The sequence below is a fragment of the Abrus precatorius genome, unplaced genomic scaffold (genome assembly GCF_003935025.1).
Source record: "Abrus precatorius isolate BTA unplaced genomic scaffold, Abrus_2018 Scaffold7, whole genome shotgun sequence".
In the NCBI taxonomy this organism is placed as follows: Eukaryota; Viridiplantae; Streptophyta; class Magnoliopsida; order Fabales; family Fabaceae; genus Abrus; species Abrus precatorius.
Window position 1 is genome coordinate 5167979 of NW_020874417.1, and position 23518 is coordinate 5191496.

A 23518-nucleotide genomic window follows, 5' to 3' on the forward strand; every position below is an offset into this window, starting at 1 on the left:
TTAAATTGTATAGTTCAAAAGTGAAAATCTCAAAGTCATTAAATTGTATAGTTCAAAAGTTAACATGCACTTGGTTCTACAAACTAGCTCTTCAAAGAAAATTCCAAGAAAGTCATTGTGACATATATAAATAATTAAGATGAAGGTGGAATAATTAAAGCTAGAGTACACTTGGAAACAAAATATTATTTGAATGTTTTTTTTTTAAAAGCTCAAATATTTTTGCCTTTATGAAAATACGCATCCTTTAACTTGAACACGCAAACAAATTATGACATGCCCAATTGGTATGAAAAAATAACAATAAAAAGAAAAACAAAGTAAAAATAGATGAAACATCTTCCAGTTATATAAACTATAGTATATTACAAAAAGCAATCAACTTAAGAATTAACATTGTTCACGATCAAAGCTCTGCATGCAGCTGAAAATAGTATCTTACGGTGGACACTCTTATATTACAGTGACTATTTTGTATAGGAAGTTGGGGATGATTCGATTATAGAATTGAAAGAGGTATTCATAAAAGAAACATTCTAACTCTCAGACTTGGACGACGATATTTGTGGTAGAAAATTATTTAATATATATTATTTACGAAATTTTATTTAATTAAACTGTATATATGATAATTGAGGGTTAAACACATGATTTATACAAATTTTACTATCACTTATTAATTTGCATCATTATTGCTTATGACGCATGGTTTGATACGAAATCTTTGATAAAATAACCACGATTAATTTTATAAAGTTAGATCAATTGTCCTTCATGTTGTTGATGAGCAACCGTGCACTGCAGACTGCAGTTGTACAACAATCAGTTGTATAACGCTGGATCAACTTTTATCAAAATATACATCAATGACAAGGAGCGATAATGTTGATATCACACAATATTGTGTAATATAATTAAAGAAAAATATAAAATAATTTAAGTTAATGTTATTATTCATTTTTCATAATATTTAATATATTTAAATTAAAGAGAAACATTTTCCATTATTTTTTATTCGTTTTAACTTTCTTAAATAGAATATTTTATCATAAAAATAAAATATAATTTGTTACATCTATAATATGTTACATGTATTTTTTTTATTTTTTTTTATTGTCTCAAAATGTAAATAAAAATATTTAAAATTGTAAACGATAATGAAAGACGTAAAATAGTTCATAGAACTTATTTACTGTTTGTTTTTAGAAATATAATATTGGAGATGGAATTTATTTAAATTTTATAAAGTAAAAAATAATAATAAGACTAATAAAAAAAAGTATAAAATACTAACTTAAGTAGTTTCCTCTTAACAAATAAAAACAGTAACATTTAACATCACAAAAGCTTAGAAAAAATTTAAATAAATGTGTGAAATAGTTGAATCTTTAAGTAATGAAAAAGAATTAAAAAAATTACAAAGATAATATAATTTTATTATTTTAAAAAAAATTGATTGCTTCGTTTTAATACCAAACTCAAGAAACATTGGCCCAAACAAATATGTTGAAGTTAGATGAGCAATGCAATGGCCCGTCACTGGCGGGTCCAAGTCTCTCCCACCACCCACTTCAGGATTAGCGAAAGAGCGTATAATGCACTCGCTCTTGTCACTTAACGGGACCGTCACCACGCGTGACGGCAGATACCAGACCAACTCACGGAAGGCACGCTCCGTCAAACCCTCTCACACACACCTTCCCTCCACGCCCCACTCTCTTTCCCTAACGTCCCCGACGACGCCGTAACGCCATCACCTTATGGCCTCTTGCGACGACGACGACGATTTCTCACTTCTCCGTGACGACAACCACCCCCTCCACCACCAACCTTACGCGCCTCACCACCACTTCTCCCCCTCCGCCGTCGCCGTCGCCTCCGTCCCGCCGAAACCCGTCGCTAACGACGCCGAAGACTACGGAAATCCTTTCGACGACGACGGCGGGAGCGAGAAGAGGAAGGAGTGCGAGGAGATCGGCGACGGAACGACGTCGTACGGCTTCAACAAGAGATCGAAGGCGCCTCCGAGCAGTACCGCTGGCGCTGAGTACCGGAAGGACAGGGAAGAGTGGAGCGACACGGCGATTGTGTGCCTCCTCGAAGCTTACACGGAGAAGTTCACACAGCTGAATCGGGGGAACCTGAGGGGAAGGGATTGGGAAGATGTTGCGGCGGTGGTGAGCGAGCGATGCGAGAACCAATCGAAAAGCGTAGAGCAGTGTAAGAACAAGGTGGATAACCTGAAGAAGAGGTACAAATTAGAGAGACATAGGATGAGTAGTGGCTGCATTTCCACCAGTCCCTGGCCTTGGTTCAAGCAACTGGAACAAATCGTGGGAAATTCTTTGCCGGCGAAGTTCGCCGATGAGGATAAAGCGGTTGTTTCAGCCGGAACTTCACCCAGGCAATCGAAGAGGTATTAAACTCCGTAATTTTCAACATCCTTATGAAGTTTCATGGTTGTGTTGTTGAATTCAAGTGCTAGTGCTAGTACTCACTTGACATCTTGTTGATGTTTTTTAATCATTTTTGCGCTAATATATTTAGAGGATTTGTTCATTTGGTTTCTCACTTTTCCGATTTTGGCATATTCTTCTAAATGCTTAGTTTACTCAGATGCTTGAAGATTGGAATGTTGAGAAACTCGATAACATTACTTTGTAGTACAACTGCGAGCATGTTATGGTTAGTGGAGTGTTTGCTTTAACGTGATATATGCTTTTTTGTCATGTTATTCGTGGATAAGTTTGGAGTTCAAATTGGTTCTTGGAATAAGTAGGGGTCTACGGTTTTGACTGAATCTGAAAACTTATTTTCGTTGGAGGTATTGCTGCATTTTAATAGGTGTCATGCTGTCTTCACTGGCACACTTCTGGTTTACATATCAAGTGGGAACTTCATTTGGTTCTGGTGTTACTTTAATTATTAATTGTAGTGTGTTATTGTCTTGGTGCAGTGTCCATTGGTAAATTAATTCTTTTGTGTATTGTTATATTCCATTGTGCTTTGTATCAAGAGGATTTGTTCATTTTTGTTTCTGATCTGAGTACCTTGCTTATCTTTGTACTTAATTTATGTAGATGCTTACAACATGGAATGATGAAAAGCTCTACTACATTTTAGTACAGGTGTGCAGCATGTTATAGTTTGTAGAATCTTAGGGTTACATGACATAGGCTTTTTGTCATGTTATTTATGCATAAGTTTAGAATGTAGAACAGGATTGTGGAATAAATATGGGTTTAACTGATACTGAAAATTTTGAAGTTCTCCTTGGTGATGCTGCAAAAAAGCTAATGCTATCTTCATTGGCACATTTCTGGCTCACAAATTACATGAGAACTTAGGATGACAATTCCAATTTGTAATGCCAGGTGGTGTTACTATGATGAAGCAGCAAATTGATTGTGTTGTCACTATTTGGAGGGTTTTACAAATTGTTTTTCTTTTTCCTTTTCCTTGTTCTATAATGTTGATTTGTGAATGTTGAGCATTCCCCTGCTTTACATATAGATATGGAGTGGCAACACCCAGCAGTGGAGGTCAAGCAAATAACATGAAGTCCAAAGCATTGTCAAACCTTAGATGGCGGAGGGTAGTCCTCAAGATTAGTGGAGCGGCACTTACTGCATCTGATACCTGCAATATTGACCCTAAGGTTTGTGGTTTTGATGTATCCGAAAAGGAAAACAGTTGTGGTATGGTTATACATGTGGAGGAAGTTTGATAATATGAACTATTTAGTCTTTAACTAGTAGAGGTCTTATTATTATCTGGAATGTTGTGATGACACTTGTTCCATTTATTTGTTTAAATTAATTGTCAGGTGGCCATGTTAGTTTCAAGAGAAGTTGCCAAAGCTTCCCGCCTTGGTGTGGAGGTATCAGTTCTCCTGATTGTCCTCTGGAATATGTTATTCTGCTATCCTTTTCAGTTTAGCTGAAGCAGGCTTCTTTCCTTTTGATATTTCAGGTGGCAATTGTTGTTGGAGGTCGCAATTTCTTCTGTGGAGATGCATGGGTAACTGCAACAGGTTTAGAAAGATGTACTGCATACCAAGTTGGGTAAGGTTAATCACTAAAATTTCTAAGCAAGCTCTATTATGCCATCATAATTTTACAAGAGATCAATCATCCATTTCTTATTACAAAATGGATAATCCAAGGAAAACCAAAATATATTAAAGTCATGAAACGGGATAGAGAGTACCTTGGTGATAGTGCCAGAGAAGGCCACAGCTGAGGAGTGAACTTTGAATCCTATGGGATAGTGGGATACTGGTAGTGGAATTGTAGAGCATTTACCTTGTCTGGGTCATTGGAATGCAAAGAAGACAAAGATTCTCCACATTTTAAAAAAGTAAATTGGAAATCTGATATTTGAATGTCTGGGTGGGGCAGTAAAATGGGGTTGGGGTCACCCGGAGGATTACTTTGTCCTGTGTTTTTATCTATGTTTATTATCTCTTCTGACTGGATGTGCCTCTGCTTATGATTTACATAAACTTATTCTTCCCCTTCCTAGAGTTGCACTTCTGACCTTCTCATTTAATTGCATATTCAATTTTGGGAAGTTTTGATTTATGATGAATAAATTTATACTGAAATATGTATAACAGTTATTTCTTTTGTAACACTTTAAGCTACGAATTTGTGCTATTTTTTTCCCTTGATTTCTCTGTTTCTTTTTCTCCGAAAACATAAATTTCATTTGGTACTTCAACTTTGTAGGGTTCCTATTGTGCTCAGGCATGGCATGTATTTTCTTGATGCCCTGCACATGGGTAATATCGGGGCTGGTGCTTTCATGGCCTTAAAAGTCCATAAGATCATTTTAATCTTTCTGGTTAATACTACCTTCTAAAGTGAATTACTTTTGTTTTCACTTTACTTTAACATGTTAACCTGAATGAGTCATGGCTTCTTGAATATGCCAGTATGATGGCAACTGTGATGAATTCAATATTGCTCCAATCAACTCTAGAGAAGATGGGTGTCCAGACTCGCGTACAAACCTCAGTTGCCATGCAGGAGTTTGCTGAACCATACAATAGGCAGCGGGCCATCAGACATCTCGAGAAAGGAAGAGTTGTTATATTTGGTGGCATTGGTTTTGGCACTGGCAATCCACTTTTCTCCACTGACATAGCTGCAGCTCTTCGTGCTTCAGAGCGTATGCTGCTGTCCTTTTTTAAAAAATAAATTTCAAATACCTCTTTTCTGCACATCATCCATCATTTATACAGATAGGCAATGCATGTATCTTTGTTTATGATTTTAATTTTGCCAGCATCAGCATTCTTCTCCTTTTGCTTTGCAGTTAATGCTGAGGCAGTCCTCAAGGGTACTAACGTAGATGGTGTATATGACCGCAACTCACGAGATAACAATTTCACTTTTGAACATATATCCTTCAGGGAGCTGGGGTCAAGAGGCGTCACTGCTATGGATGTGTCAGCACTGACATTCTGTGAGGAAAATGCTATTCCTGGTTAGTAAGTTGTTGTATTTGGTCTTTTTCATGGGTGTGTTTCAGGTTTTAGTGCTTTAGGTTTTCATGCTTAGACAATACAAATCTACTGCCATTACGGTCTGTGCCTTACAGTAGGTCCCAAATAGGACCTATTGCATACTTAAATCGGTAGGCACTGTCTATGCAAGAAAATTCCTGGTGCTTTGTCCTGGTTTTCCTAGAGTCATAATATTTTGGCTTTTATGTTGAAGCTTGCGGATTTTGTAAACTGATCATAGTTATTGAAGTGACCGACAAAGTGAACATTTTATTACATATTTTATTTGATTAATTTCTTTTTCCATTTACTTGTACAGTGGTGGTTTTTAATCTACTGGAGCCTGGGAACATCTCAAAAGCTCTGTGTGGAGAACAAGTTGGCACTCTAATTGACCAAACTGGAGCAATAAGCTAACAGCTAATTCAACCAATTCAATTATTATTAGACAAACTGAAGCCATTAGGCTGAGTGGGATACCTACCCCACTGAGATGCTCGGTGAAGAAAATATCAAATCTGGACATATGCAGTTATGTGGCGAAGTTAGTGGACATTGTACTGCGGAGCTGAAATCACAATTTCCCTTTCACTATGTTTTTAGGTGGAGGTTGTACTTCTAATATCTTCTGTAAACAGAAAAAGAAAAGAATGCTTATGTATATTATTCCAGATGAATTGTAGCGTAGTATTGTATTAGCGTTAACCATCCTTGGTAAGTAAATGCAAACAGATACGGAATAAACTTCACTTATTATTGCAAGCGTACTACTTCATTTCCCCTTATTTCAAGAGATGAAAAATAAGGGGCTAGAAAAGCTCATGAAAAAAATGTTGTGGGTTATAAAATTTGAATCCACGCACTTACATAGCATGTCTTATAGCTCTAATATGTGAACTAATTTTAATTTCGAATGGAAGTAATTTTTTTGCGAAATAGTTCAAGGCTTTCTTGCCTTAAATATTATCTCTCATCTCGATATGGGATGTGTAATATTTTATCTTAGGGTTTAGAATTCCCAAATGTACTCATTATTTACATAAAGAAAAGAGGTACTCATTAGCTGTAACCCGTAAGCCATTTCTGGCATGCGCGCGGTAAATTCATTATGAACTCCATAGAAATAATAAGTCGCGTGCCGAACTTTTGAAAGCAATTTGGAGCACATTGATGCACCTACTAACAAGATTCCATGATTTCAGATTAAGTGTGTTAAGAAATTTAAGTAGTTAATCAATTTTCAATTATGAAGTGTTAAATAAAAAACAATAACTCATGATTGCGAATTCACAGTGCTTTATGACCATGCCATTGAATTGGATCAATTATGTCTCAAGACCGTCCACTGATGCAAACTTGAAAGTTAAAATGTTACATTATACAATTCAACTAGACAATGGTTTTCTAAGCTCAAGATCCTCATTCAGATTTGGGCTACATTCAACAATGAAATTCCACAAAATCTCACAAATTTTAAAAGAACACTTAAACACGATTGAAGAGCTACTAATATGCAGCGAGACAATGCAACTAGAAGAGAAGCTAGCGAAGACAGTTACTTCACTGGAACTAGAATATATATGACATAAAATAATCTTATTATTATATATCATTTAACAATAATCAATACTCCTAAGCTAGACCATCTTCAGTGGTGGGAATTGAAGGTGAAAGTGAATTGCGGGATTCGTCATAGTCCTCACCAAGAGGAGATTGCTCCACCCTAATATCCTCAATCATCTTCACAACTTGTGCCATAGTTGGCCTATTCTCTGGCTGTGCCGCCACACAAGCCAAGCCAACATGCAGCATTGACACAAGCTCTTCCTCAATGTTCTTGTAGCGCAAGAGTTCTTGGTCAAACACCTCTCCAGTCCACTCTTCCTTCACAACTGAGCGAACCCATTTGGGAAGATCAACGCTTTGTTCTTCTTCATCCATTCTTGGACGAGCTGGTGAAGGGTACTGTGATGAAGGAGCTTTTCCTGTGAGAACTTCCAACAGCAACACCCCAAAACTGTACACGTCAGCTTGCTGAGACAGCCTCTTCTGTTGTTCTTGTTCGGGTGCTTTGTACCCTCCCAATCTTGCAATGGCGTGAACGGGGTTCAAGAGAAGTGATAGTCCAAAGTCAGAGATGCAAGCAACGCCGTTCTTGTCAAGAAGCACGTTTGAAGATTTCACGTTCCCATGAGGCACTTTAGCTGAGCTGTACTCTGCATGGATCTTTGCAAGGCCTCTTGCTGCCCCCAATACCAAGCTTATTCTAGTAGTCCAATCCAATGGAATTCTTCCCGGACCGCGGTTCCCTATTCATATCCAACAAACCCAAAATTTAAAATAATAATAATAAAATTAAATTCAAAATAATAATACATATTTTTTGTTTTTTTTAAATTCTTTTTAAAAATGGAAACAAACATACTAGTCTCAAAAATATATCTCTCTCTACATAAATATAATATCTACATTTTTGTCTCACGCTTAACAATTTTTTATATTTAACTCATATAGAAAAAATACTATAATATCATTATAATGTCAATAAAAGGAGTAAATTAAATAGCAAAAATAAAATGAGTGAATTAATTTGTATATTTTTTCTACATAAAATCTAAAATATAATTTTTTATACATAATAATTAAATGAAAAAATAATGTAAAATGTAAGGAATAAATTTTTAATTTAACCTCAACTAAATCAGCAAAGTTTAAGATAGCTGTATAACTTGTTTCTATTTCAAAATTTGAATATTATTTAGAATAGTGTTCTGCGTAAAAAGATAACAAATTTAGAGAATGAGACATATCAAAAGTTAAATGAAAAGTAGCAAAATGGAGAGAAGAGAGACTAACCATGAAGAAGAGCATGCAAGCTTCCATTAGAGAGATAATCATAGACAAGAAGCTTTTCTTCCTTGGCATAGTAATAAGCCTTGAGTCTAACAATGTTAGGATGATTGAGCTTACCAATAACATCCATATACTGTTCAAACTCATGCCTAGCACAAGGGTTAGCATCCTTAAGCCTCTTCACAGCCACAGTGCACCCATCATCAAGCACAGCCCTATAAACAGTTCCCAAACTACCCTTTCCAAGCATCTCTGCAGAAGCACGCAACAAATCCTCCAACTCAAACTCACTCCTCCTATCGAAAAACACAAGCCTACTCCTATCACTCCCATCACTCTCTCCTCCACCACTTGCATACACCTTCTTCTCACTCCCATAACTCTTCCTCTTCCCACTCTCACTACTCTCCACTATAGAACTCGACCCTCTTCCTCTTGCACAACAATGAGCCACTATAAACGAAGTAACCACAAGCAATGCTACACAGTTTGCAACCACAATGGCCACAATTGCACCAGGACTTAACCCTTTATGTGGTTTTTTACTACCCGGTCTAGCAATCACGCTTGTTTCTGGGAATGAACTTGGGTTTGAAGGAACCGTTTGATTTGGTTCATTGTTGTTGTCGTTATCGTTATCAGAAGAAGAAGGAGGGGTTGTCGTGAAGGAACAAACGGGTAATGGAGTTGCACCACATAGAGCTTCGTTTCCGGAGAAGCTTGAAGCTCCGAACTTGTTGAGCATGGTGTTAGGTAAGTGACCGAAGAACTCGTTATTTGTCATGTTGAGTTCTTTGAGATTGTGCATGGAGGAAGAGAGATCGGGTATTTGGCCTGTGAGAAGGTTGTTTTGGAGTCTTAGGGTTACGAGGTTAGTCAAATTAGAGAGAAAGTCAACGTTTCCGTGAATGTTGTTGTCGGAGAGGTCGAGGCGGATGAGGCCTTTTGGGGAGGGTGTTTCCGGCGGGATTTCGCCGGAAAAATCGTTGCCAGCGAGATAGAGGAGTTTTAGGTTAGTGCAGTTGGAGAAAAGAGACAAAACGGTGCCGTTTAAGCGGTTGTCGTGAAGGTCGAGGAGGCGGAGATGGGTGAGAGGAGTGAGAGCGTCAACGGGGCCTCGGAGGTTGAGAGAAGAGAGGGAGAGTGAGGTGACGCGCCCATTCGAGGAGCACCACACGCCCCGCCACGCGCCGGTGCATGCGTCGGGGCCGGTCCAGTTTTGGAGGAGGTAGGCGTGTGAGTCGGTGGTGCGGCGGAAGAGGGTGAGCGCGCGTGTGTCATTGTGGTGGAGAGTTAGTGTTACAAATGGGAAGAGAAATAGAAAGAAGAGGAAGAGGAGGTGGTGATGGTTCATAATTCTTTGTTTGTCCTTTGTTGTCTCAGGCTGAGGCGGGAAGTGGAAACAATGTTTGTGTTTTAAAAATTGGAATGAGTGGAAATGAAGGTGAAATTGGAAGGATTTTCATTTGGTATGATTAGAGTGATTGGAGAGAGTGAGTGAGAAAGGATTGGTGTTATTGTTATTGTTATTATTATTATTATTATTATATGTTGGGGTGATTAGGACTTAGGGAATATATATGATGATGAATGGTGGTTGTGTGAATGATTGCTGCTGTCCACTCCTCTAAAGAAAAAGAGACATAACATAAACAAACAGATTTATTTTCATGCTTTTTCTTTTTCTTGGTCTGTTCTGATAAAGGTAAAAGAAAAAGAAGGGAAATGTTATGCCTCTTGATGCTTGTGTTCTGAAAATATTGTCCTAGACCCTTCTAGTACTATAGAATAAAAATAAATAATGATCCTACGATTAATTAGTGGTTGTATGAATTTACCATTCAAATGTTTATGAATCCATATTTATTTTAACATTTATGATTGTATGTTTCCGAGCGCAACACTCTGTTCGACAAGTGTGCAAACTCAAACCAGGTTCTGTAAGACGACAAAATTTTATTGAAAACGGAGTTTATACAAGTTACGATGCAAGTTTTGTCCAAGGTAAACAAATTTGAATGAGGAGATAATGGAGCTAGAGTGTATATACAAAGAGGCGCCATTAGTCTGCTCCAGTGTTATAGGACGAATTTAGTAACAGAATTGAAAGATATCATTGGAATAAACAATGATTTATACTATGAATGAGTATTATATACTTTATTACCTAGTTGATTATTTTAATGAGCCATCAGTGCTTTAGTTGTATAAAAATAATGATATGCTGTTGCTGGATTATTGTGGCTCACGAGTTCAAGTGTACAAATTTGAAAATGATTTTAAGGATATTCAGGTTTTCCTCAAAGGGAGGCTACTACTCTGTTCTATCCGACAGCATACGTGTGAACTTTCACCTATGTTTAGAGATCTAAAACCATATTTTTCCACTTTGACTTTTAAATTAAATATATCAATGAGGCAATGGCATGCGCAGAATAAATTTAAATTAGATTGGTATGGACGAATTATAGCTATGAAAAGTACAATGGCTGCACATTATTATATCAATTTAATTATTATACAGTAAGATTACAATTTATATACACCACTTGGTGTTGAAGGACTTTTGAATTTGAACGAACATTGAAGAAGCTCATCATCCATTATAAAACAATCAATTAAATGACAATTAGAGGAGTTTGGTTTTACAATACAACAACAATACCAATGTAGTTACTCATCTTCTCCCAAGCTAATTGACTGTAATATGCAGTGTCCTTTTGAAACTCATGTTCAATATGAAAAGTAAATGTTTCACTTACATACACACATTATCTAATTGTAATTGCAGTGATGGTTTTGATAAGGTTTTAATAAATATGAACATATCAACTCTTGGTGCCTAAAGGTCAAATTTGTGTGTTATTATACAAGAGTAAAGGAGATTGACTGTTGACAATCACTCCTATTTTGATAAGAAAACTGAAAATTGAATTTGGGTGCATGCAGCATTCTTGTGGGTATGGATCTCTTGTTATCATCTTTGTCTGCAAGCTGTGAATTTAATTTTTGAAATCTTCTGGTGGAGAGAAAAAGAAGCATTTGAAATTCAATCCACGATTATATCTACCCTTTGTGTTTGAGCTGTGGACCACTGAGGCATTAACTGTGTCGAAGTAATTCATTAGTGTAACTTTCACTGCTCATATATTTCAACCCCTAATGAAAATGATATATTTTATTAGACAAACTTTTGAGGCTTTCAACAAAGGAGAGTGATTCATTATTTGATTTGCATGCTGCTCCTCTTTTCTATGTCGTGGAAGCAAAAATAGTTCTCCATTTTAAGTCAAGAACAAGCAAACTTTTTCCCATTCCATATTATATAAAAAAAAAATTAAAAATCTATTTACACAATAGCAGAAAATTGGAATATGGTCACTTCTAGACTGAATATACTACAGTAGTAACAATTTGTTAAGCCACTTTTACCTTTCCTTTTCTGCTCTTCTTGTTCTTGGATAAATCATTTGGATATATAGCAATTGTAATATAAAATAACTAAACCCGCTGAAACATATAATTTAAATTTTTTAACTTTTGTTATGAATTAATTTTAATTTTTTTACTCGATTCATCCAAATATCAATTCAAACTGAATTTATGAAACGGGTCTTTTGATGGAACAGATAGAAGTTAAAATTTGGCTAACCTAAAATTATTATTATTATTATTATTTTTTATTGGTGAGGACAATGGGTGTAATAGTTACAGTAATATACCACATGGTAAGCTGTCCCAAAAAGTGAAGAGTTGTTTCAGCTTTTTTTTTCTTTATTGTTAGTTGTTGCATTACAATGACACCATGCTTTGGCCCAATGAACATGCAAAAGCAAAAGAAAAATAAAGCAGCAGAGATTGAAGGCGAAATTGGCGTTACAAATCTAAAATTTAGCCAGTCAGTCTGAGTCAGCAAGACTTGAAAAAGCACCATGATACTGCTTGCAGTTGCAGTAGGGAATCAAAGTCTTTGTTTCTTTCTTTCATTTGCTTTTTTCATATTGGAAAATGGGCAAAGAACATAGATTTATTTTAAGAACATTCTGCTTAGATAAAAGCTAAAGCTGAAGATTTTAATCTCCAAACTGTCTATTTGGCTACATTAGGGGTATCAAGCATGCATAAATATATATCTATATATATGTGACAAACAAAGTGTCACAATAACTCTATCGGATCCAAGAAATATGCTTCATGTCCGGACAAAGAATCATCAAATAGAAACAAAAAAACAATGTCAGATCACAGAGACTGTCACTAATTTTCACTTGCATTTGCATCCCTCAGTGCTGAGTATGGTTGGGAAAAGAACAAAAGAAGCATTGTAATTTGTGACAACCTGCAACAGATAGGTTTGATGCAAAGGGAGAGGAAATGGATTTTCCTTAGCGTAAGAACCTTTGTCTGGTTAAGATGAACACAAGTAAAAAGAAAATATACGAAAAAAGTAGAAAAGAGAGAGGGAAAAAAAATGCAAAATCCATTCAAATGAGAGAAGGAGAAATCGGGAAAGAGAGAAAGCTTTTTCTAAGATAACAAATTTCTTTTCTACTTACCTTCTCATTGTTAAATAAAAGAAAAATAATATTTTTACAAAAGATGGTGTAAAACAGCTCGTAAAAAACATTAAAAATAAAACAAATCGTAACTTCTAACATGTGTTTTATTTAAATAATGAAATCAATAATAATATAGTTTGTCTTTTCGTACGTTTATATGAATTATTGTAAAAAAAATTGTGAAACTATCATGTCTCTATATAAAAAGAATATTGAAATTATATATCATAATTATACTTTTTCTCTTCTCACTTTTTCTTTTCAATTTTTTTTTCAGTACTTTTCTTCTCCATTAAACAAGAAGAAAGAAAAAGAATCATTTTCTTACTTTTTCTTTTCCCTTCATCTAAATAATAAAGAAAAATTAACTTTTGTTCTTTTCTTTTATTTTAATTATTTATACTTTCATTTTCTCTTCTCCTATCTAGTTTCAGATTTAAACATAGTACATTTTTTAAAAATAAAATCAAAGTATACTTAAGAGACTAGCTATTATATTCACCCTTGTTATGCAATCAACAAAGCATGTCCTATCAATCTTTTTTATTTAATATCTTAAATATATTACACTTCTTTTTTTGGATATTTAAATTACAGTTCCCGCTTTATAATTAATTATAAAGATTACTCTAGTATGTGAATATATGCGTTAATTTGGTTCATTTTAATGTCAACAATGTTTGCGGATTTAGTTTATCTCATTATTAATTTTTGATATCATTGAGAACTAATTTTAAATATAAAATATTAAAATTTGAATTTAAAAAATAAAATAAAGATTTTAGATGAAGTTTTTGAAACCTAGCCAAAGGGTGTTTAAAATTTAGTTTCCTTTACAAAAGTCCTAAAATTAATAATAGGATATTCAAATGATCAGCAATCTAAAAATTATCTGTTTAGATTTTTTGATAAGGTAAAAGTGTTTTTAGTCTTTTAATTTTTTTTTCATCTTTTTGCTATTTTAATATTTAATACAAGAGAAGAAAAAAATACTTTCATCTTTTTTCAAACGAATATAACTTTATTTTCTTAATAATAGTTTGCTTTTGTAGTCAATTACTTAAATCAATGCTTTGATACTCTCAATACTTGAACATATTATTATTTCTTTAGAATAATATCTTCTTTCATGGATTCTTTAAATAAGTTGTCTTGCAGAGGATAAAACATTATATCTTACACACAAAGTTTTTCAATTGTGAAAATCTAAACACAGGTTTCAGTTTTTAACAAGTAATTTCAGAAACACTTGGCGAAGAGGGTGTGAATGTGATGAGCTATGATCTCCGACTACAAATGCACGGAGTACCCAATTTGATTTTTTATTGATTATTATTAATTTAGGCCTTCATCATTTAGATCTAGAATAACTATTTATTCATTAATTTGTTTGAATATTAAATTTAGAATAATTAAAATAGACGTATCCAACCAAATTAACCTGAACTCACTCAACAAAATATAAAGTTTAAATTTTAAAATTGAATTAAATTTATACTCTTTTAACTCAATTCAATTAAGTAAATGAAATAAGTCCACAAATATATGTAAAATGCTGATAAAATAAAGTATTGTCAATCTTGGACATCATTTTTAGAAGTCTAAATTGGATTTAAGCTCTTTTGTACCAACTTGTTAAAGTTTACGCTTGCAACGGATCAGTTTAAAAAAATCAAATAACCTATTTTATCAATTCTAATTAAATTTAAAAAATAAAATAATGAATTTTTTTAAAGTAAAATAACAGATTTTAAATAACACCTAAAATGAAAGTATTCTCTTATCACAGCTTCGCTGTAAACTCTCGCATCTCAAAACTATCTCTATTGTCAGAATTTACAAATTCTTTATAATTAAAAATATTATATTGAAATTTCAAAATTTTAAATATCTTTACAAATTATAAATGATCAAAATTCAATTACTTTATTTTAAAAAATTTAAATACAAAACTTAAATCAATTTATCAAAATAAATATTTTATAAATAACAGGAATTTGATTAAAGCAATTAAATTTTCATACCGTTCAAATTTTTCATAATTTTTTACCCTCTATCCATAGTAAATTTAATCTCTAATTTTATAAACTTTTATTTAATATTTTTTTTTAATCTTTAATAAAAAAGAAAGTGTAACAAAAAGGCAAGAGATATTTTATTCAGTTTGAAACTAAAGTAATTAAAAATTTATTAAGTTAAGAATCAAGAGCATAATTTTTTTTGAGATAATAAACATATATTATCAATTACTTTAAATAACTTTAAACATTAAATATTTAAAAGTAAAATAATATGTTATAATAGGTTTAAAAATTATAATATTTATAATTTATTTTTTAATAAATTTTGCAAGTTTTATAAATATTAAATATTTAAAATAGGTTCTTTAAAAGTATTTTTTTAAAAGCAAATATCTTTTAAAAGTATAATTGTAACGTATGCAAATGTAAGGTTTTTTTTTTTCATTTATATCAAATTTTATCGTATTCTTTTAAATTCACTCTCTTTCGTTTCTGTTTTTAAAATTAGTTCAAGCATTTCAATTGTATTTTAGTGGTTGAAATTTAAGTGATAAAAATGTAAAATAAATATTTAAAACAAAAAATCAAATTGAATTAAATATTTTTTATTTAAAATAGTATCATAAAAATTTTGTTCAATTTCTTCTTATTATTTTCTCTTAAATAGCATGCAAATATGTTTTTCAAATCTAACAACCTAAATAATTTTACTTTCTTTACATTATCATACTTTAAATTATGATATTTATAAATAGAACTAATTAAATTTATAAACATCATGTACTCATCTCAATTTTCTTAAAAAAAATAACTTAGATAAATCATAATAATAATAATGATTAAAAAAATATAGCTGAATGCTAAAAAATATAGAAAAATCATTCTTTATAGTTTTCACTTAAGTTATACTATATTTATTTAAACTAATTTTATACAATAATGAACATACAAATTTTCGTTAATATTTACTTAACATATTATTTTAATTTAAGTGAAGTCAATTTTGTTTGAGTTATAATAATTTGACTTAAGCGAAAATATGATACTCAATATTTGCTTAAGTCAAACTTTATTCACTTAAACAAATATTAGTATGTCCTGCGTGACTTAAGTAAATTAATGAATGCGATATTTATACAATGAGGTAGTTTTGTTTTTTTTTTTTTTTGTAACTTTTGCATAAATGAAGAAAATATAATTTAAGCAAAATTTATAAAAATTATACAAAGCATATGCAACCAGTGTATAAGAGGACATGGAGGAAATCTAAAATGACATTGAATAATTTATCAATATAAAAGTTTATTTTTATAATGAATTGAAACTATGAAAGTAAATGTAAAAATTTTAAATCTAAAAATTATAAATTTTGTATATAGAGTTTGCAAAAAATTCTAAAAATTTAAAATGACATTCAATGTTATATTAATTTAAAAATTATTTTTAATTAAAAATTGAAACTACATCAGTGTATATCAATGCAAACTTTCTTAAAGTCACCACTTAAATATGAGATACATATAAGATTTATTTTAAAAAAAATAACTATCAATACAATTATATAAAAATATAAAATAGAAGGATTAAAGAGTAATTATATAAATTTTTATAAAAAATAAATTATAAATAAATAAAAACTGTTATTATTAAATTACATATCAAATATTTAAATTATTTATTTTTTAAAAATATATCTAACAATTTAACAAGTTGAATCGGTCATACATACAAGTTAATTTACTAAGTCATGTTAGCCTTGAGCTTTCTTTAAAGGAGGAGATTGGAAAAACATAAAGTGCCAAATCCATGTGAAGTCTTCATGCAATGCCTAGATGAGGGAAGAGACCAAGAAGAGTTATCGCTATCCCTTGATGTCATTAATATGCTGCACATGTTTATTTGCCATTTGCATGTTAAGGGAGACATGGGAAAATGAATCTTCTTCGGCCCCAAGTTCCAAAGTTTTTGTTATTAGAATAGTTTCCATTAATTTAGTATAATAATAATAAATACATTGGAGAAAATCCAACAAAAATTAGGACGAGAAAAAGAAAACACATATGTGGCAAGTGCTTTTGGTAGCATGTGCCTGAGTTTTTCAATTGGCTCGTGCTTGTTATTGTTGATGAGCAAAATAGCAAAAACTTATCATGTAACAATGAACTTAACACAAATCAACTCGCTATTGTCATCGTTCTAGATCGACATGTCCGTCGTCACCACGCCAATTCCGACCACCTTTTTATCAATATATTTATAACATCAATCCATCTTGGAAAGTGTTACTGTTTATTTCAGTGCTTAAATACGAGGATAAATAATTAAAAATAATAATTTTCTATTATGAATGACATAAAAATTATTTTTTTATACTAAACTTAATTTTAATGATTGAGGTTACTAAAATTTCTTATACTAAATAATTAATTAAAAGTATATTGTAGGATTATTTTAAATTTATTAATAATTAATATTGTATCATATTAAATAAATTAAATAAAGAGATGACTTTATTAAATTAAAAAAAATTAATGTAAAAAAACTTGGTATAATGAGAAAGATAATTAATTTTTGAAAATGTTTGTATTTGAAAAAGTTCATAAAAACACCTTCCTTTAAAAAATAGCTCCCATAAATTATATATAAAAATTAATGATTAATAAATCATCAATTATAAATAATTACTATATCAGAGTAATTTGATATACTTAATTTTTTTTAATATTCTACTGGGTTTACAGATAGATAATTCGTTATAGGTTATATTATTTATATAAATGTCACTTAAGAGGCCCCTACTGATGTATGATATAGCATCACTGCTTGTTCCAATAGACAAGACTTGTTCGTGTATTATTAATATGACCCTTTTTGTATTGGGTATGTAATTTCCAATCCTACTTCTCTTATTGATATATCCATCTACATTCTAAATTTCTTTCAATCAAGAGTTCTGCCCTGCCCCCCGCAGGTGCCACGTATCACTTTCCAGCTTTGAAGGTCTAGTTCTGAATTCTGAAGGTGTATATAGAGCAAGTATTCAGATCTACCACAATGCACTAATTTATCCTTCTTATTTTGTTAACACTGTTAAGTATCGTAGTGTTTCTTTCGTTTTTAATAACCAATGCTGTGACCTACCCAAAACGCTTTTTGGTATATATCTAATCTGCATCAATGAAGACAGTGAAGAAGGTTGATAAATTTTTCAAATGGTAATTGCTCCCAATACGGCTAAAAGAGCGCTGCCACTACTCGTCACAATTCATAGGAACAAATAATCTTGTTCAAGATTTTCCCCTTTAAAACATTTATACCTTTATATCAAAATGTTGAGTAACACAATTTCCTTCTTTAATATTATTGTATGAATAAAAGTAAAGTAAACATATTCTAAAAGATAATATTTTTCTGTAGTTGGTCTAGTTAACATTTCAAATTTATGTTTACCAAGTGACCCTTTTAATTTCTATTTTGTAGGTTTCTCTGTAAAGGACAAAGGGATCTTGATTGCATGTCTGGCTACTAAAGTAATCCACCTAGTAAAGTACCCACTTGCACCACAAATAAATTCCACAAATCACAAAGAATGGGATCAAATTCAAAGTCATAAGAAAATTCATCATTAGTGATTCTTACTGAACATGAGGCGGTGTTAGATTGTCGGTCTTATATTAGTAGAATTCACATTAACATGTGAGGACACATGAGAAACAGAGAAAGAGGCACACAAACTCTGAACTAACACACACTAAGGGTACGTTTTTCTGGAATCGTGCTGTTTCCGTATAAGTTCTACCATATTTTGGGCAAATGTTTGTGACTAAACAGTGTCTTAAGATATATTTTATGCTAATTTGTGAAAAGATTGTCATTACTACTCAAAATGTGATATTTGCATATCACATTTCATGTTTACATGGTTACTACGAGTCGGCAGAATCATGTACTCCAAAAAACACAATGGCTTTACTGTACTTTTCATTGTTTTGTTAAATTGAGTTATGCACAATTTTATTTTATTTTTACTTTTTAATACTAATTAAGTTTTTCTAAATTTTATCTTTTCTACCTAAAGTAATTATATTCTTAATTTTTTATTAAAAATATTCACAAATTTAATTGCTTTAATGACTTTAAGCCATCTGTTAATAAGATCTCACTAGTCAGATATCAAATTTTAAGTAGTATGATTTTTTTAAAAATAAAATCTTCTTCAAAACCTGCGGTATCATATTTTATTAAATCTTTTAAATCTAATCATACTTTAACCGGTTTTTTTATTTCTAAGAATTTAAAATTATTTTGTATTCTAAATTTATTGTAAACCTTCTAAATATTTGAAAAAAATTATAATGTAATTATTTTAAATAAAAAAATTAATTGAGGGACCCAAATTACTTATTTAAAAAAAAAGAAAAATACATAATACAAAAAATAGTTGGCATGATAAAAAAAAATAAACCTTTAAATATATATTTTTTTGTTTGAAATTATTCTTAGAAATGCTCTTATTTAAGAATGAATAATCACAAATTATATATAAAAATTGATAAATATAAATTAAGTTCATCATTAAACACGTAAATCAATTAAAAGGATTATTCAAGTTTGAATCACAATTAATAAATACTTGAGAAATTTTTTTATCGTTTATAAAGGTCCAATACAACCTCGATAAGATTGTCTTTAATAAATTTTATATATATATATATATATATATATATATATATATATATATATATATATATATATATATATATCCTATTGTTGAAGTAAGTTATAGACATCAAATGAATAATTCAACCTCAATCGGTGTTATTTTTCTATTAGGTGAAAAATAACAAATAAATTTCCAAAAATATTAAATTTTGGCACAAATGATACTTAAAACAAAATCACAAGAAATTAAGAAAAAAAACTAGAATCCAATAGTTATAAAAAAAAATATCCAATAATGATTAATTTAATTCTGTTATTGCCCTAACAAAAATTTATTTTGTTGATCATCTCCAACTTATGCACAAAAAGAAAGATACTCTTTTCCCTCACCACTTTTACAACCAAGTATTTTCTAAATTAAAAATTTTATAAAAAAAAATATTTTAGGAAAAATATAATTTAAAAAAAGTGATAATAAATACACAGGTGTAATAATAAATATCTTCTTTTTATATATTTTCCATGCGAATTATATTCTTCAATACTTTTCTTGTGCTTCTTACGTAATCAATCATGTGTATAATAATAAGCAAGATTATTTTCCAATAAGTAATAACTATTAAAAACTAAAGCAATTTCTCATCCATTAATTACATCTCACGAAGATTAATATTAAAGTCAAGCAACATTATAATATATAGGCCTGATTTGAATTATCTTTTAATTTGTGAGAACTTTTAAATTAAGATAAATATTTTATTAATCTCAGATTAAAAAAAACTTATAAGTATTTGTGAATAATTAAGGAACTTTTGAAGAAAAAAACATATAAATTTAATTTATTTGATATGTTTAATGTATTTTTACTTTTCAAATTTATTTTAGTATATTTTCATATAACTATTTGTTAAAAAAAATTCTAAAATACTTGTTGTTTGGCTATGATGAAAAGCTGGTGATGATGTTGGGCTATTCAAATTCTTTAAATTGCAAATGAAGTTTGACACAAATATCTGTTTTTGTAACATTAAAAGCTCCATCAAGTCTATGCACTTAAAATATAAACTAGATTCTACCCTTAGGGAAGTTACGTATTCATATTAAAATGATGTAGTACAGCTTTTAGAGAAGAGGAAAGAAAACTGTTTATACCTAAGCAGCACATAGACAGACCTGTTCCAACACATTAAAGGCAACCACATCCTTCTCTTTGTTTTACAAATGACAAGTTAGGGATACCGCTAATTAAAAATATCATGCACAAACATTTTTAAATTAGTAACGTATCTATGTTGTACTTGTAGTGAATATTTAGAACATGTTTAAATTACTGCTTATGTCAAAAACACGTCTTAATAAGATTTTTTTAAAAAGAACAACTACATGTAGCTTAAATTTAATCATGAAATTTACAAAATAAATTAAAAATAACTTATTTTGATAAAATATATTAAGAAACTCATTAAAATAAACTTAAAATAATTAATGAAAGTCACAATTTATTTTTTATAAATTATTCATAGTTCTTCTAAATCAGCCCTTGGAACATATTTGAATTTACGTTTTGACTCCTAGGAGCATTTATAGTCGATTTTATCTCAAATTATAGATGACTGAAATTTTACTTTTACAAAAAACAAACTATGTTGAACGGCTTCGATAATTTTTCAATTCAGCAAATTTGATTTCAGTAGTTCCACAAGCAATCTCCTAATACACGTTTTGTATGACTGTCTCAATATTAAAATTTAGGGTTTATTAACACACTTACCTGTGAACATGATTAATAATAATAATAATAAATAATAACGTGAATGCAGCGGTGGGACAAGAAAGGCTGCATCAAACTACCATACCGAACCATTGTCTAAACATTACGAGTTGTTTAAATCGTTTCCCAAAGCACACACATGTGTTGTCAAGATGGAAAATAAAAGCATAATATATGAGGCTATAGGTAGTCTCAAATAGCACAAATGCACACACATATGTAACATTACATAATCCACCACAACAAAGCACCAAACACTAAGCAGCCACAACCTCAACACTAACACAGTGAAAACAAGACATGTCATGCATGTGGCGCAAGAATGGGTGTGGTGGCAGTGAGAAGAAACCACCTGCGGATGTGCCACGCGGGCACTTGGCTGTGACAGTGGGAGAAGCAAAGAGAAGGTTTGTGATAAGAGCTGATTACCTTAACCATCCATTGCTTCAACAATTGCTGGAGCAAGCATCATATGAAGGCTACGGCTTCAACAAGAGTGGTCCTTTGGCTATACCCTGTGATGAGTTCCTTTTTGAAAATATTATTCAGTCCCTTCAACGTCAACCTCACGCGCGCCGATCCTCCTCTACCCACGTGCCTCTCAAGAACCTACACCATAGCTTCTCCAAGGACTCTCTACCTCTACTTCATCATGGTTTTGATAGTAAAAGCAGGAGCAGCAACTAAAATGCTTTCATTAAGCATATTCCAGTTATGTACGTTGTTCTAGCAGCTTATGGAGAATAACTCTCTTTCACTTTCCTCATTCGTTTAGAATTGTCCAAGATTAGTTCTTAACAACCATGTTAGATTTCGATCTTCTCAGTTTGAGTAAGTTTATAATTAGATAAATTTCTATATAAGAAACAAATTTATATAAAAACTTTTTTTTAGGTAAAAGCAATTTATATTTCATAAATTTTAGAAAAATCAAATAAGAGAGTTTATAAAAAAAAATAGAGAAGTATAGATTAATTTTATTTGATTCATTTTATTATTTAGTTTTTGACTTTTACAAATTGATAAGTTTACTATATAACTTAATTAACTATTTATTTAATATTTTTAAATAATAATTTATATTATTAAATTTATGAAAATAAACTAAAATAAAATTATAAAAGTTGTAAGTTGTATGTAGACTCTTTCAAATATTATCTCATAACATGTTATGATGCACATGTTTTTCTTTTCTTTCTCTCTTTTTTTTATCATTTTTTAACAATACGACATGTAAGATCTTTGACGATACATAAATTCAACTAAGTTATGTTTTAATACAGTAGAAAATTAATAAAGTCTTTAAGCTGAAAAAGGAACCGACAGTATTTGAAACATGAAAAGTCAGTAAGGACCAAAAAGATGTTTTGGGACCATAATCATAAACTAATCAATAGTTGACTCCATACTTTATTCTCTTCTCTACGGTACAATTGAAGCACAATTTGCTAGCGTGCCATCATTCGATGTACGAACTCCGTATCTATATGGTACCCGTATCAAAACTTAAGGAAATAACCACTTGAAAAGGAATTAATAATAATTTTAAAATTGGGATTTATTAGTATCATACCTAATTTTCATACCTGTACAACATAATGGGACAGAGTAATCCTATCTACCCAAGGGTTCAATTTATTTTTTTTTTCAATCAAAGGAAGATATTTGACCCAAAACAATCAAAGGAAGATGCAACCACATACGATATCGTGACCTCTGAAGCACTTTGAGGGACAAAGCAAGCAAAATCACACGGTAACTAACAAAATTACAATACAGCATTTTGTTCGGTCAATTGTTTCATGATCTATGCACAAGACAAGTAATTTTGAGGGAAAACAGGGGCAAAAGGATAAAAGTGGAAGGCTAAATAAAGAAGATAAAAAGGACTACAGTAGAAAAGAATAAAAAGGTATATATTTTAACTTTTGGATGGTATTATACATGAATCTAAAAGTTATTTCGTCTTTTACTAAGTAATAATCGTTAAGACGGGTTCTCAACGCTATTTGTTTTGTTTGTGTAGAATAATTATTACTTAAATCAAACAATACATAAATTTTATGTTATCCAGTCAACCACAGAGAAATATTATAGTCTGATCGATTATGCCAATAGCAATTATCTAGTGTGAGTCACAAAA

The 23518-nt window shown here is 31.1% G+C and overlaps 3 protein-coding genes across 4 annotated transcripts; 2 read left to right on the plus strand and 1 right to left on the minus strand.

Moving 5' to 3' along the window:
• Positions 1–1495: 1495 nt before the first annotated feature.
• LOC113872254 (uridylate kinase) lies at positions 1496–6268 on the plus strand. Of its 2 annotated transcripts, none has more exons than XM_027509666.1 (7): positions 1496–2416; positions 3514–3658; positions 3827–3880; positions 3973–4064; positions 4937–5172; positions 5320–5490; positions 5829–6268. In XM_027509666.1, exons 1-7 carry the CDS (start codon positions 1761–1763, stop codon positions 5924–5926), a joined length of 1452 nt encoding a protein of 483 aa, XP_027365467.1. In that variant the 5' UTR covers positions 1496–1760; the 3' UTR covers positions 5927–6268. The 2 variants fall into 2 exon arrangements, with proteins under 2 accessions (XP_027365467.1, XP_027365468.1); XM_027509667.1 differs by having other exon boundaries at positions 1522–2416; positions 5417–5490; positions 5829–6244.
• Positions 6269–7141: 873 nt separating this feature from the next.
• On the minus strand, positions 7142–9736 carry LOC113872253 (leucine-rich repeat receptor-like protein kinase PXC1). Its single transcript, XM_027509665.1, has 2 exons — positions 8366–9736; positions 7142–7818 (listed from the first exon to the last, which is right to left on the minus strand). Exons 1-2 carry the CDS (start codon positions 9714–9716, stop codon positions 7142–7144), a joined length of 2028 nt encoding a protein of 675 aa, XP_027365466.1. The 5' UTR covers positions 9717–9736.
• Positions 9737–21675: 11939 nt separating this feature from the next.
• Positions 21676–22062, plus strand: LOC113870875 (auxin-responsive protein SAUR50-like). The gene has a single exon (XM_027507397.1). The coding sequence runs from the start codon at positions 21676–21678 to the stop codon at positions 22060–22062; it is 387 nt and encodes a 128-aa protein (XP_027363198.1).
• The last annotated feature ends 1456 nt before the right edge of the window (positions 22063–23518 follow it).

Excerpts from the sequence above, each read along its gene's own strand:
- LOC113870875 (XM_027507397.1), top strand. The coding sequence starts at position 21,676 with ATGTCATGCATGTGGCGCAAGAATGGGTGTGGTGGCAGTGAGAAGAAA.
- LOC113872253 (XM_027509665.1), bottom strand. The coding sequence starts at position 9,716 with ATGAACCATCACCACCTCCTCTTCCTCTTCTTTCTATTTCTCTTCCCA. Across the intron at positions 7,819-8,365 it reads CTTGCATGCTCTTCTTCATG|GGAACCGCGGTCCGGGAAGA; the intron begins GTTAGTCTCTCT and ends GGATATGAATAG.
- LOC113872254 (XM_027509666.1), top strand. The coding sequence starts at position 1,761 with ATGGCCTCTTGCGACGACGACGACGATTTCTCACTTCTCCGTGACGAC. Across the intron at positions 2,417-3,513 it reads TCACCCAGGCAATCGAAGAG|ATATGGAGTGGCAACACCCA; the intron begins GTATTAAACTCC and ends CTTTACATATAG. Across the intron at positions 4,065-4,936 it reads TGTACTGCATACCAAGTTGG|TATGATGGCAACTGTGATGA; the intron begins GTAAGGTTAATC and ends TGAATATGCCAG.